Source organism: Oenanthe melanoleuca, chromosome 1A (assembly GCF_029582105.1).
Source record: "Oenanthe melanoleuca isolate GR-GAL-2019-014 chromosome 1A, OMel1.0, whole genome shotgun sequence".
Classification (NCBI taxonomy): Eukaryota; Metazoa; Chordata; class Aves; order Passeriformes; family Muscicapidae; genus Oenanthe; species Oenanthe melanoleuca.
Window position 1 is genome coordinate 49,528,456 of NC_079334.1, and position 12,164 is coordinate 49,540,619.

At 36.9% G+C, this 12,164-nt stretch overlaps 1 protein-coding gene across 1 annotated transcript in view; it reads left to right on the forward strand.

Annotated features, from left to right (window-relative positions):
• Positions 1-9,496, forward strand: part of LOC130248312 (ADP-ribosylation factor-like protein 8B) — a 19,522-nt gene extending 10,026 nt beyond the window's left edge. Inside the window, exons 3-7 of the mRNA XM_056481984.1 lie at positions 3,138-3,211; positions 3,587-3,680; positions 5,206-5,273; positions 6,338-6,408; positions 9,100-9,496. Coding sequence (XP_056337959.1) covers positions 3,138-3,211; positions 3,587-3,680; positions 5,206-5,273; positions 6,338-6,408; positions 9,100-9,149 — 357 coding nt within the window. The 3' untranslated portion in view covers positions 9,150-9,496. The remainder of the gene's footprint in view (positions 1-3,137; positions 3,212-3,586; positions 3,681-5,205; positions 5,274-6,337; positions 6,409-9,099) is intronic.
• Positions 9,497-12,164: the final 2,668 nt, after the last annotated feature.

Consider the following 12,164-nt stretch of genomic DNA (forward strand, 5'->3'; position numbering starts at 1 on the left):
TTCCTGTAACTGAAAGCTTTCAAAAGTCTTTGAACCTATTCATGTGCACTTTTTCCTCAACTGTCATGATACAGCTCTGTGCAAAAGTGAAGAATCAGCTCCTTAAACACAGCTAATAGCTATGGTCTTAAGATGGAGTCTTAGATCCTCCTGAAGAAATTGGAAAGAGGTAAATCCAAAGTTTCCTCTTTTAGAAGAATTTGATATATCTCAGGTTAATATATGGTAAACAGTGGTTCCATCATGGTGGTCTAGTTTACAGATTAAAATATTACACTAATTAATGACAGTGTAGACCTGCAAACATAAGAAGAATTACTGCACTATAGGAGTAGATAGGAGTGTAAACCAGTGATGTTAAAATGCACTACCAACAAGCTACATGCCTTTGAGATTGAGCCTGAACAACAAATCCTTGAGAAGTTAATCTGTGAGACAATGGTACAATGTATCAAAAAAACTTTTTCTCATTTTGGTCATTCTGTAAGCTTTTACTGATTCTTAAAATCAACTGGTGTTCTAGGGATAAAATTACCATTTAAATATTATGAAACTTTTAATTCTGAGGGGCCGTAAAAGCCATGGGAGAAATTTGAAGACTAGTGTCTTTTTAAAAACAACCAGCCAAAGTAAACTTCTTTATATAGCTAGCTGTATGTTCAGGTGTTAAGTTTTAGTCTCCTGCCTATCCCCATTCATACCCAGTACATACTTTTTTACCTGTGTATTAAGTACTGGAATGCAAAAATAGTTGATATGCAAAACATGCAAGGCTCATGGAAGAAAACTTCTTTAACATTAAGGCCTCTCCCCTTTTCTTCCTGGGTACCTCTTGTATTCTCACAGTTCTGTCTTTTCAGTTGTGTACTGTGAAAATGGTTTGGTGCAGCAATTTGTGTTTTGAATTAAGTAGTTGAACCTTTCATTGGCTAGTCAATATAATAAAGAGTATTAGAAAATTGCTATTAAAACCATTTTGATCTCAGAGGGAAAGAGGTGAAGATGCTTTTTTATTTCATACATTTATTTCTTTTCCATATTTCAGGTCATTATTACTGTATTGATGTGAACTTGATTCCAAAGCACCTAGTCTATATTGTGTCCTTCATGTTGTACTTTAATGAATAGCTGTAAGCCTGATTAGGGAAACTGACTGGAAATGACTTATCTTTCCATTGTTTCAAGGTGACTTTTTCTCCTAATGAGAGTAATCTTGTTCTGCAGTGCAATTTAATACCACAAGATATAATATATCATCAAGCAAGGACAAAACCAGAATTTTTTTATCTTGTATTATTTATTTTGTGATTAGTCCAGGCTACATCATCTTGTAGATTTTCATGGCTAGCAGCATTCCAAAAATCTGATCTAACTACTAGCTTACCCTATCATCTTTCCCTTTTTTCCTCGGGTCTACCAAGAAAATAATTTCGTTTCTCTTTTGAGACACACAGAAGCACACCAGATGGCTTTGGATAGTTTCAAGGTCTTGATGAGTTATTGGAGTAATTAGTGTTGGTGTACGTTTTGTCACCTAACCATACTGCTCAACTGTGCTCATCACGTTCAAGCTTTTAAAGCATAAAGGTTTATTTTACTAAGACCTTTGATACAGTGCTTCAAATGTCAGTACAGATAATAATTGTTACCCAGTTCATGGTCAGAAGCTCTTCCATGTGTAAAATTTTTGATCTTCAGGGGATCAAAAGGCACTCTACATTTAGGTGATGCAATAATTTTATGTTGGAAGGAGAGGTAAGATATCAGTCAGGGAATTATTTTGATGGTGAATTGGGAAATATTTATTTCTAAAATATGAATACAAGATATTGAAAATTATACAGAAATTGATACATAAATATGATTCACAGGCTGTGAAATTAAGAAAATAGTGGACATTAATTGGAAAAGGCCTTACCCATGGGTCTGTGAAGTCTTGGTCTTTTGTGCAAAGCTTTGTTGCCACATCAGGCTTCAGTTGGATTTATAGTGTAAATGTGAGGACAACTCTTAAAAAACTTTGTTTCTGTATATATTACTACCAAATTTGGTATCTTCTGTAATATATATGCCTCCTAGATCTGGTATATAATATATATTGTTTTGATAGCTAAATATGATTAAAAAAAGAAATAATTACTTCTCATTGTCATTGGCAGAGGAACAAATCCATTACTTTTATTTTACAGTGTTCAACACTGTCTTAATCTGTGTGTCACTTGTAACACAATGGTCTTTGGATGTAGCTGTGACAGATAAATTATCACAAAACCCTGGCCTACATGATGTAGATATGTTGCCTGATATTTTGATCAGAGAAACAGTTTTGAAACAAGATACTGTTATCCACCAAAAATACCATTCTTTTTGTAAGTAAAACAGAATACCTAACACCTGTACAGAAAAATAGGGTGTTAATGTTTTTATAAATAGGAATTTCATGGGATTGCTGGACACTAATAACATGTGTGAGTATTTATGGGATTGGAGCTTTTATAACATCACAAGCAGAATTTAAGCTTCTTTTCTTCGAGAAACACTGCTTAATCACTTCAGTCCTACCTATACTACTGTTTCTTTTCTTGTTCTGATTAATTAATCCATGTGTCTTTTAAAGCACATTTGTTGAACCAGTGGGAGAGCTGTGTTGGAGCTCCTTAGAATGGGGAGTATCATCCTTTATGTGGATTCAGTCTGCTCTCCGACCTGCTCTTTGTTTATTTACTCTCTGTCTTTATCCTGTTGATACATTTTGATAAGTTAGCTCAGGTCTCCGTAGCCACATTAAAAATTAACCTGTGTGACTGTTTCATACAATGATGATATTCTTTTTTGTTTTGAGACACTGCATTTGCCATAATTCATTTCAGTATGTGAGTAAGATTTTTCTTTCAGTGGGTGGGAAAGGGTAACATTCTTCAAAGGAACATTTGGAGCTTTTGGTGTCACAGGCCTGACTTACAGGCACTGACTGTGCCAGTCCCCCTTCATTATCTGGAAGGGGCCAAGAAGATTTTTAATAAAATTTTGGAATTGGCGATAGCTTGCATGCTGCATGTAAGAGTTAATTTATTCTATTGTGTTAGGACTATGTCATCAAAAACTATTTTGGGGCTGGAGTGTTCTTACCTTTTCAGGTGTGGGACATTGGAGGACAGCCAAGGTTTCGAAGCATGTGGGAGCGTTATTGCAGAGGAGTCAATGCAGTTGTGTAAGTTTTCTTTTGTATGTCCATAGAAAATGTACAATGCAATATATGTTGTTATAAAATTAGGTATTACATTATATTGTATATAAATAAAATAGATTTTTTTCTTCTGTCTACCTCCATCACCTAATACATTAAAAGTAGTATGTTTTCCACATGCAGCAACCCAGACATGTAAGTAATTGCATATTCCAGGCTATTTTTTCCCACAGGCTATATTTAACTCTGTCTTCCTATATCAACAAATGCAGGCTTATACAACTTCGGATTTTTCTAATGCTCTTGTCAATATCAACACATTTATCACATTTCAGATGTTTAAGTGTAAATTTCTGCAGGTAATGGTCAGTTGCCATAAATAACTGTTTCTCGTTGCAGTTACATGGTGGATGCAGCAGACTTAGAAAAAGTAGAAGCTTCAAAGAATGAGCTACACAGTTTGATAGATAAGCCACAATTGCATGGAATTCCAGTAAGTATTTTCATTATTCTTACCTGAATGTTGACAGTGTGGCCTAAATCCTCATGAGCTGGTTTATCTGGTCTCTTGAAAATCCTAGGTTATATATGATGCAGCCTTGATACGTTGAGCACTCTTAGAAAAATTAGGAATATGAAGGTGGAGACTAAAGGAAGTCTTTGTACACTTGCCATCAGTTATAGGAATGGCATCGGCACCCCATGAATGCCTGGGAATTGGTCTGTATAAAATGGTACTTCCAGTATACAGTCAGTCTCCCTCTCTCTCCCTCCTCTCCTCCCACTATTCTCAAGGGAGAGTTTTTCAAGTGGTTCTCCATCTTTATGAGTTTTGCTATTGTGATTTTGTATGTCAATTATCTGTTGAAAAATCCTACAGAAATCTACAGTTATGCTGTTCATGGGGAGTGTCATTGCCTGTCCTTTGCACTCTCTTCGTGTGCTTTTTTGCTTTTCACTTTTCCTTACTGAAGTGATTGGTCTGACGTATCTTCAGTAGTATTTAATTAAGTTCCTTGCCTTTTATATGTTATATCACATTCCAAATGCCCAGTCTGAACTGCATGGTAATTTCCAAGGTATGGTGACTTTTTACTTACTTTTATTTCATATGTAGTAATTAGTATTGAACTTCCTTCAATTTATTGTACTCAGGATTTGGCACTATAGGTTTTAGAGCAACTTTATTAATCTGGACTGCAAGTAATGAGTTTAATATGTTCCAGATTAATGGGATATAATGGGACAGTCTTTATTTAGAATTGTAGCACATCTAGAAGGCAATAATGCAATCATAACTAGAAAAACCTTCCATTGCTTACTTTATCTTAGAATGTGCTTAACCCATTTATCTGTCCTTCATTTATACTTGAAGCCTTAAATAGGATCTCTGAAGGTCCAGCCTCTATTTGGTAAATTTTCTGCATTTCTTGGACTTAATTCCTAATGGCTGCCTTTCAGATTCCACCATGGATGCTCAAATTGGAAAGAGAGGTGGCTGGTGCTTAGGTGATACTTAGTTCAGAGGCTGAGCTGTTTAGTGCATCAGTGTTAATCAAGGGAGCAAAAAAACGTAGAGAGAAATTTGTCTGGGTCTTTATGACCAGCCTCTGCTGCTGGGGCCCTGCTTCTGATTAACATCAGTCTGGTCCTCTGAACTGAATATCCTTTGGTGGCTTGAGTATACCTGATGTGTGCTCTCTTCCACATTTCTTTGCATTTAATCTGATACCATCCTATAATGCCATCTAGAATGGAGAGATTCACTTCCAGAGGAAACTTCTGATATTAATACACCCAGAAATAATTTGATCCAGTTTTTAGAGAGTATACATCCAGCATCTGGTCCTGACTAGGAGTGGGATTTCCATGATGTTCCCACAGTCGTTGGTTGTTTTGAATATGTCCTCTGTTAGATTCTAGATAGCAGAATAATGCCAACAAAAACTTTCATTTTCATTTCAAAATAAACTTTCATTGCTCCTGGATTTAATATGCATATGAATTATTTCTTTCAGGTGTTAGTTCTTGGAAATAAACGAGACCTCCCAGGTGCACTGGATGAGAAGCAGTTAATTGAGAAATTGTAAGTAGCTGCTTTTGTAAAAAGCTGATATACTGTGAAGTTTGATATGTAAGTCAAAATTATTGGTAGTCTATGGCAATAACTGGTTATAAAATATGCTATTTTACATTCTCAGATATTCCACTTTGAGCTCTGCTGGTGCCTGATGTAGTGATCTAGGCTGACATCTGACTGCAGTAGATTTGAATCTCTCTTGATTGTTGTTTGGTTATGTAAAGTTATTTCAGATAATCCTGTTTTCCCATCATTGAGGATGGGGTTTTGCCAAGAGCTTATTAGTTCATCCACTTAATGCCTTTTGGCTTTTTTTAAAGGCTTGTTAGGATAGGTTATTCTAAAGTTTGGAGATGAACTTTGAATATTAAGCAGCTTCCTTAAGCTCTTCTTTGCTACAGGGCCTAACTTCATGGGACTTTTCCAAGAAGATCCCTGAAGAGGCCAGGTTTGCTCTCCTGAAGTCCAGGGAGGTCCATATTTATATTTGAGTCTCTTGTTTGGTCTCAGTGTCTTCACTTTGCAACTGTTTCAGGAAAATGTTTTGTGCATGTCTTTGTCACTTGTGTGAGGATAAATGAATGAAAAAATAGCAAAGTGTTCAAAAGTTCTGAGGGGGATTGGAGAATTCTCAGAAAGAAGTTGATTAAGAATCAGTTTCTCCCTAATGTAGAGGCATCCTTTCAGTAGGAGTCAGATTTAATATATTAAGTATGATGTAGTAAACATCCTGAAGATAAATGGTGTGATCATTTTTATAGATATTATGATTTACTGGAGAAAAGGGTGAAAGATAAGACATGAGTAATACTTGGTTGCGACCACAAAACATTATTTTTAGCTTATGGATTTTTCTGGTTTTATTTCTCACTATTACACTGAGCTAATAACAAATTCAAATTTTTGTGATATGACTTTATACCTTTTTATCCTTATAGTTTAAGAAACGTGTGGTTTTCTGTGTGCAGTGGCATATTTTAAGAATTTAACATTTGAGAATAAAATTGAACGTACTGAGCAAAAAGTAGAAAACATATAATTTAGTGGAAATTTCATTTTTGTTTCTGTAGAAACCTTTCAGCTATTCAAGACAGAGAAATCTGTTGCTATTCCATTTCCTGTAAAGAGAAGGATAACATAGGTAAGCTTCTTCGTGTCATCAGTGTATGCTTTGTACTTTGGATCAGATCAGGCTTGAACATCTAACTCCACTGTATTATTGAAGATCTCAATTTACATTGAAAGATATTTTGCAAATATTATATATGGCTGTATTTGTTTCAACATAGAATTATGTGTAATTTAAAAAAAAATCTTGTAGAAATATTTATTTCTGTGAGAAGTTAATTTACCAGGGTCCCTGGAAAAGCGTATTTAAAGCCTGGAATAATTGAATCCTTTACAAGAAACCTGTGTTACTTTTGAAAAAACAGTAGCTGCATATGAAGACCTTGTAGTTATTAGATGATCCTAAAAAAACTTTGGTGATTGACTCCATACATGGTTTTATTTGGTAAGCAGGTTTTATGTGCATGTGGCTGTTCCTCAAACTGAGGGATGGGCCCTTTCTTCCAAGTGGAAATGCAATGAGTGTATCCTGTAGTCAGTGATGATCTAACCCCATGAACTTGTCTTCCATCTGCCTTTGCTTTTTGCCTTTTCCACTCTCTCCTACCTTCCACTTTCCTGTCGCTTTTCTCTGTCATGTTCTCCCATTCCCTTCACTCCACAGGGCAGGAGGAAGGGATGAAGCACAGGCTGAGCTAGCAGCAGCAGCAGTTGTCTGGGGGCATTCTACCTCTGTGCCACCCTTCTCTGCATGCTGCTGACACAAGTGGTGCTGGATGGGATGGGATCTAGCCTGGCTAGGTATTCATAGCTGCTGTGCAAGGAAGCCGGACTTGATAGAAGAGCTGGGCAGCTCTGTAGGGCTCAGCTGAGTGAGAAACTGGGAGAGTGGGAATGGGAAGAAAGCCACTTTCTCTCAGCAGCAGAGGAAATTTCCATCCTACACAGAAAATCAGGTAGTGGAAATGGTGAGATGGCTCCTGGACTTCAGTGAGCTGGGGGAGATTTCAGCTGTGTGCAGAGATTTGTTAGGCAGTGAGGGCATCTCCTGGATGTGGTGTACACGACTTGTTAGTTTGAAGGAGACCAGACCCATGTGTACTGCAGCTTGGGGTACAGCTGTTATCTCTGAGTGAGGGAGATGCACAGAAGGTGCTGCTACACTGGGGAAGATTAGACTTCAGGAGATAAGGACTGTAGAAGACAACACGGAATAATCTCAGTAGTTCAAGGGCAGTGAATGTTACTGAGATTTTAGAAGTTATGTGCTTGGTCCTCATCAAATTGATAACGCTGCAGTGGAGATTCTTAGAAATGGGATTGTGACTGGAAACTTGTAAGAAAAGCTTAATTTCTGAAAGAATAATAGAGAAAATATATTTTGGTCCCAGTCCATATATCTGGATATCCTGGAAGAGAAAAGCATGCAACAAGAAGCATGCTAAAATTTGCATGAAAGAATGATCATTAATGCAGAACAGTGTAGATTACTTACTTGTGGAAGTTCTGGGGCTAGTGGTGGAAAAGACTCGAATCCTAACTGAGACTTGGTCAGGTATCTTCCAGTATAATATTGTGCCTAGAAAGACTAGCCAGGTTCTTGAGTATTTGCCAAAACAAAATAAAAAATTGGAGCACACTGTGTATACCATTTGGGACTGTGTGGGCATTGTTGGAGCACCATGTGCTGTATTTTGAGGAAGACCTTGAGAAAAGAGGTTGGGCAAGAAGCTAGGGAGACCAAATGGAAAGTACCATTTATAATGAAAGACTGTTGTGCTGGCTTATTAAATTGATGAAACTGCTCGTCTGTTAAGGAGAAGACTGGGAGCTGTCTTCTTCCTCTGTGTTTTTGACTGATGTCAGTGCAGTTGAATGAGATGATACTGGTTTTTCAGTGCAAACTGCAGTCTAGCTAACTGGTCTTATCAGGACGTGTAGGTGTAAGGCTGCCAGTTACTGGGTCCTGAGAGACTGTGGAAGATAATTATATAATGATTAGCTTTGGTATAAATGCAGTGGGATGTTTTTATCTGCAGTCTCGGTGCCTAAGCTGGTCTGCAAGGGTATTCATGGAGTGCTGTCTTGAACTTAAGACAAATATGGCAACAAATTTCAATTTGGGGGCTAGAGCTGCTGCTGCCCCCTGACATCTTTCCTGCCTTCCTGACAGATGTTACTGCCTTGAGGCAAAACCATCTAATCTGCTCATGAATCAGTTTGTGAACTGCTGCAGTTTTCAGCTCAATGCATTGGATTGCATCAGGAAGGGTGCCAATTTCAGCTATCAAATTTTAGTCCAATGTTGCATGTCTTTCAGAGACCTTGGACTCCTACAACCTACCTAAATAGCTTCTTAATATATTGTCAGATGTTTGCCCTTCTCATTCCTTCTGTTTGTGTATTTGCCTTTGTTCTCACACAGCATTTAATTCTAGTGTGGATTTTACAGTTTGTTTTATGGTCATCTTAAATCTTTGCTTTTTCAGCAGTTCCCTATCTGTGATTTAGAGAACCTGATGTCAGTCATCATACTTCAAAAATACAAAATGCACATGATTTAAAAACATACAAAAAATGACTAGAAAAAAGCAACCTGTAGGTTGAAGTTCTGAACTTTATTTATGTATGAATGGGAACTGGGGTTTCTGGGTTTTGTTTGGTTAGGGTTTTTGTATTTGTATTAACCTGCTGGGGGTGTTGTGCTTCTACAGTCTGCAAACAGGCTGTTAAGTTTCTAATTTTGTTTCATCTATCTTGGCAGACATAACATTACAATGGCTTATTCAGCACTCCAAATCAAGAAACTGTTGAAGAAACTTTTGCTGAAGATAACTCTTCCCCAATCACTTTGACCCCTATCAGCTATACACACTGAAAAAATAAGGAATGCAACTGTCTACACTACCAGGACTCACTGTGGTCATATTTGTTAACAGAAGTAAATCTGACTTGTAACTTGTCTGTCTATTTTGATTTTTTTTTTTTTTTAAATCCAGATATTTGTCTGCCTAGGTGGAATTCCTGAACGCCTTAATACAAGACTGCAAGAAATTCGTAATTTTTTGAGCTGAAATGTTTTGAGTTTATGCATGCAAATTGTCAAATAAATAGTAATTTTTTCTAATTTGAAACTGAATAAATTGTGCAGTGGAAACAAATGACTGGTTTTTTTTGAATGTAGCATATAATTATTCACACAGAATATCTTCCCTCTGTACACATGTAGTTAAGTACTAATAATCAATTAAAACTATAATTAAGAGCTGCTTATTTGAACAAAATGCTGACATTCAGAACACTTCCACATACTCTGGAGAAAAGTTATTTACAATGTTATGTATCTCCAGTTACTTAGTTTTTCCAGTCATTAATGTGAATTATTCGTATGAATATTCTTTTGGAATTGAAAAATAAAACATTCTAGACAATTGTGTCCTTCTTTACTGGAAAAGGAAAGAGCCTGGAATTGTAGTGGATATTTTTCTTTCTTAAACAGAGAGTGAAATAGAGAGCAGGTGAATTCATGTGCATCTTCTCTGGCATTATTAACCCCCAAATTCATGGATTTCCTAAGCATTTTTGCTGTAGATGAAATGGTGTTTGTGGACTACCTTGTCCATTTCTGAACATTTAGAATTTTCAAGTATACAATATAAAATAGCTGGGATCTGAAGTAGGATTAGTCCTTTGGAAACAGATTAAAGAAGCAATTTACTTTTTAAATTTTGATGCTTTACTAACATCTTACAGATACCTTCTTCCAAGTGCCCTTTCACTTAAAAGAGCACTCTGATGGGAACTTTTCTGTGAGTATGGAAATTCTGTTACATATGGAAAGTTCATGTCAAGAAACAGTAGACAGGCACTGGGTGGCCAAGTGTTTCAAGGACATTTGCAGATCTAAGAGGGAGGAGTTCAGGCATGATGTTCTAAAGATGCTGTAAATCAATTGATTGCTATAGTAGTGAAAGGGCTATAAGTAATTTATGCAGTTCTTGCACTTAAGTCCATGAACCATAGCAATAACATTTTTTTTGTTACTTCTATTTGAGGATGCTCTTAGGCTAGTGGCTCTGATAATCTGCTAAGAACATATGGCATAGACTTCATAAAATCTTTCTTGAGTGTTATAGGAATGCTAGTACAAATTGTTGATAATGTTTGCAGTCTCACCTGCAGAGGTGTAGCCACAGGGGCTCATTATATTCTGTGGTAACATGAAAATAGTTTGACTGAGTGCTCAGTCCATAAAATAAGTACGGATGCTTCTGAAAGGGGATGTTGCAAATGATCTTCTGAAATCTGACATACAATCCATCTAGTGACAGTCTGTATGGTGAAAAATCAGCACTTGTGGCAAAGGTGATGAATTTCAAATGCTCTTGTTGCTTGTGGATTTTTGAAGGAGTAAAGCCATTGTATAATATACTGGAATTACACTCACTTGTGGAAATGGAAAAGGTAGAAAACCCTCAGGAGCTGTGTGAAAATAAAACTCAGAATGGAAAAATGCAAGAATGATACAAGAAACAATAAGGCTGTGTTTTTAAGCTGTGTATAGATAGGCCTTAGAAAATATAAAGCAAGATAATAGATGTAAGTTTAATAATAAAGCTTTATCCATTGTTTTTAAGCTAACAAAAAGCAACATTGTTAAAAGCAAGGTGTACATGTAACTAGTAATCAGCTTAAGCAAACGCCTGTAAGCTTCTAACAGTATTCTGTTGGCTGGAAGTATTTTAAAAATCCTTTCTAATGAAGATAATTTTGGCTGTTGTTATGGTGAGAGCTTTTGCCATCTCCCGTGTCTCACCCTGTAATGAGGCTGGTGCGCTGAAATAAAAGCTCTAAGACTGCCGTACCTGCAGCCCCGTCCATTGTTGTTACTATATAAAAGATCCAACAGAAATGGTGCCCTGTTTTGTTTTAAGAAACAAAATTTGACTAGCTGTCAACTATTGGATCCCAGAAACCTGGTTTTTTTGAGCTTCCCGTGCTTTCTTCCACTGGAGAACACTGCTTTTGACGTGAGGCCTTGGAGAAGGCTTCCAAATTTGAGTGATGGAGTTAAAATCACGGGTGTGTGGTTAAATAGAAATGTGTGCTTTCACATGGTTTTAAATTTGAGGTTTTTATAATACAGTGGTAGGTCTGGGACAAGATGGAGAATTTTGGGTAGTATCTCTTTTTGTGCTCATCTTCCTGAGTTTCAGGGATTAGTTTCTGGTTGGACAGTTAGTGCCACACTGAGGGTCATGAGAATTTAGTTATTGGTTAAAAGTAGAAATAATATAGGTGTTATTTCTCAATTGGACTTTAGCTTTAAGAGACCTTGTAGCTAGCTGGATCTGCCTCCATTTTGCTCGCTTCTAGCTGTTGTCTAGAAGTGTTGCTGAACGTTCTGTACTGTTTGATAAGATTTAATAAATAACCGAGCCTGAACATGAGAAAATCCATTTTCTTCATGTATTTTTTAATCCTGGCTCCGTGTGAAGGCAGAAGAAATTCCAGACAAACCACTAATTAAGCAGTTCAAAAACACCCACCACTGTTACAGTCAACCTGTTGGAAATCCCCAGATAGATACATAAAAAGCAGATGATACTCACCTCTGCCTGAGCCTGTAGGACACGCTGGGATGGAGTTCACAAAGACACCCTGCTGAAAGAGCAAGGTGAGCTCTGGAGTGGATTAAAGATGGGACAGGAATTTTCTGCTGAGAAATGGGAGGTTTATCACCTGCTAAAGACAATTATCAAAACTAAACCTCATATTGGTCTGAAATCAGACAATTTCGGGCAAGATAAAGGTTTTGACTCATTAAAT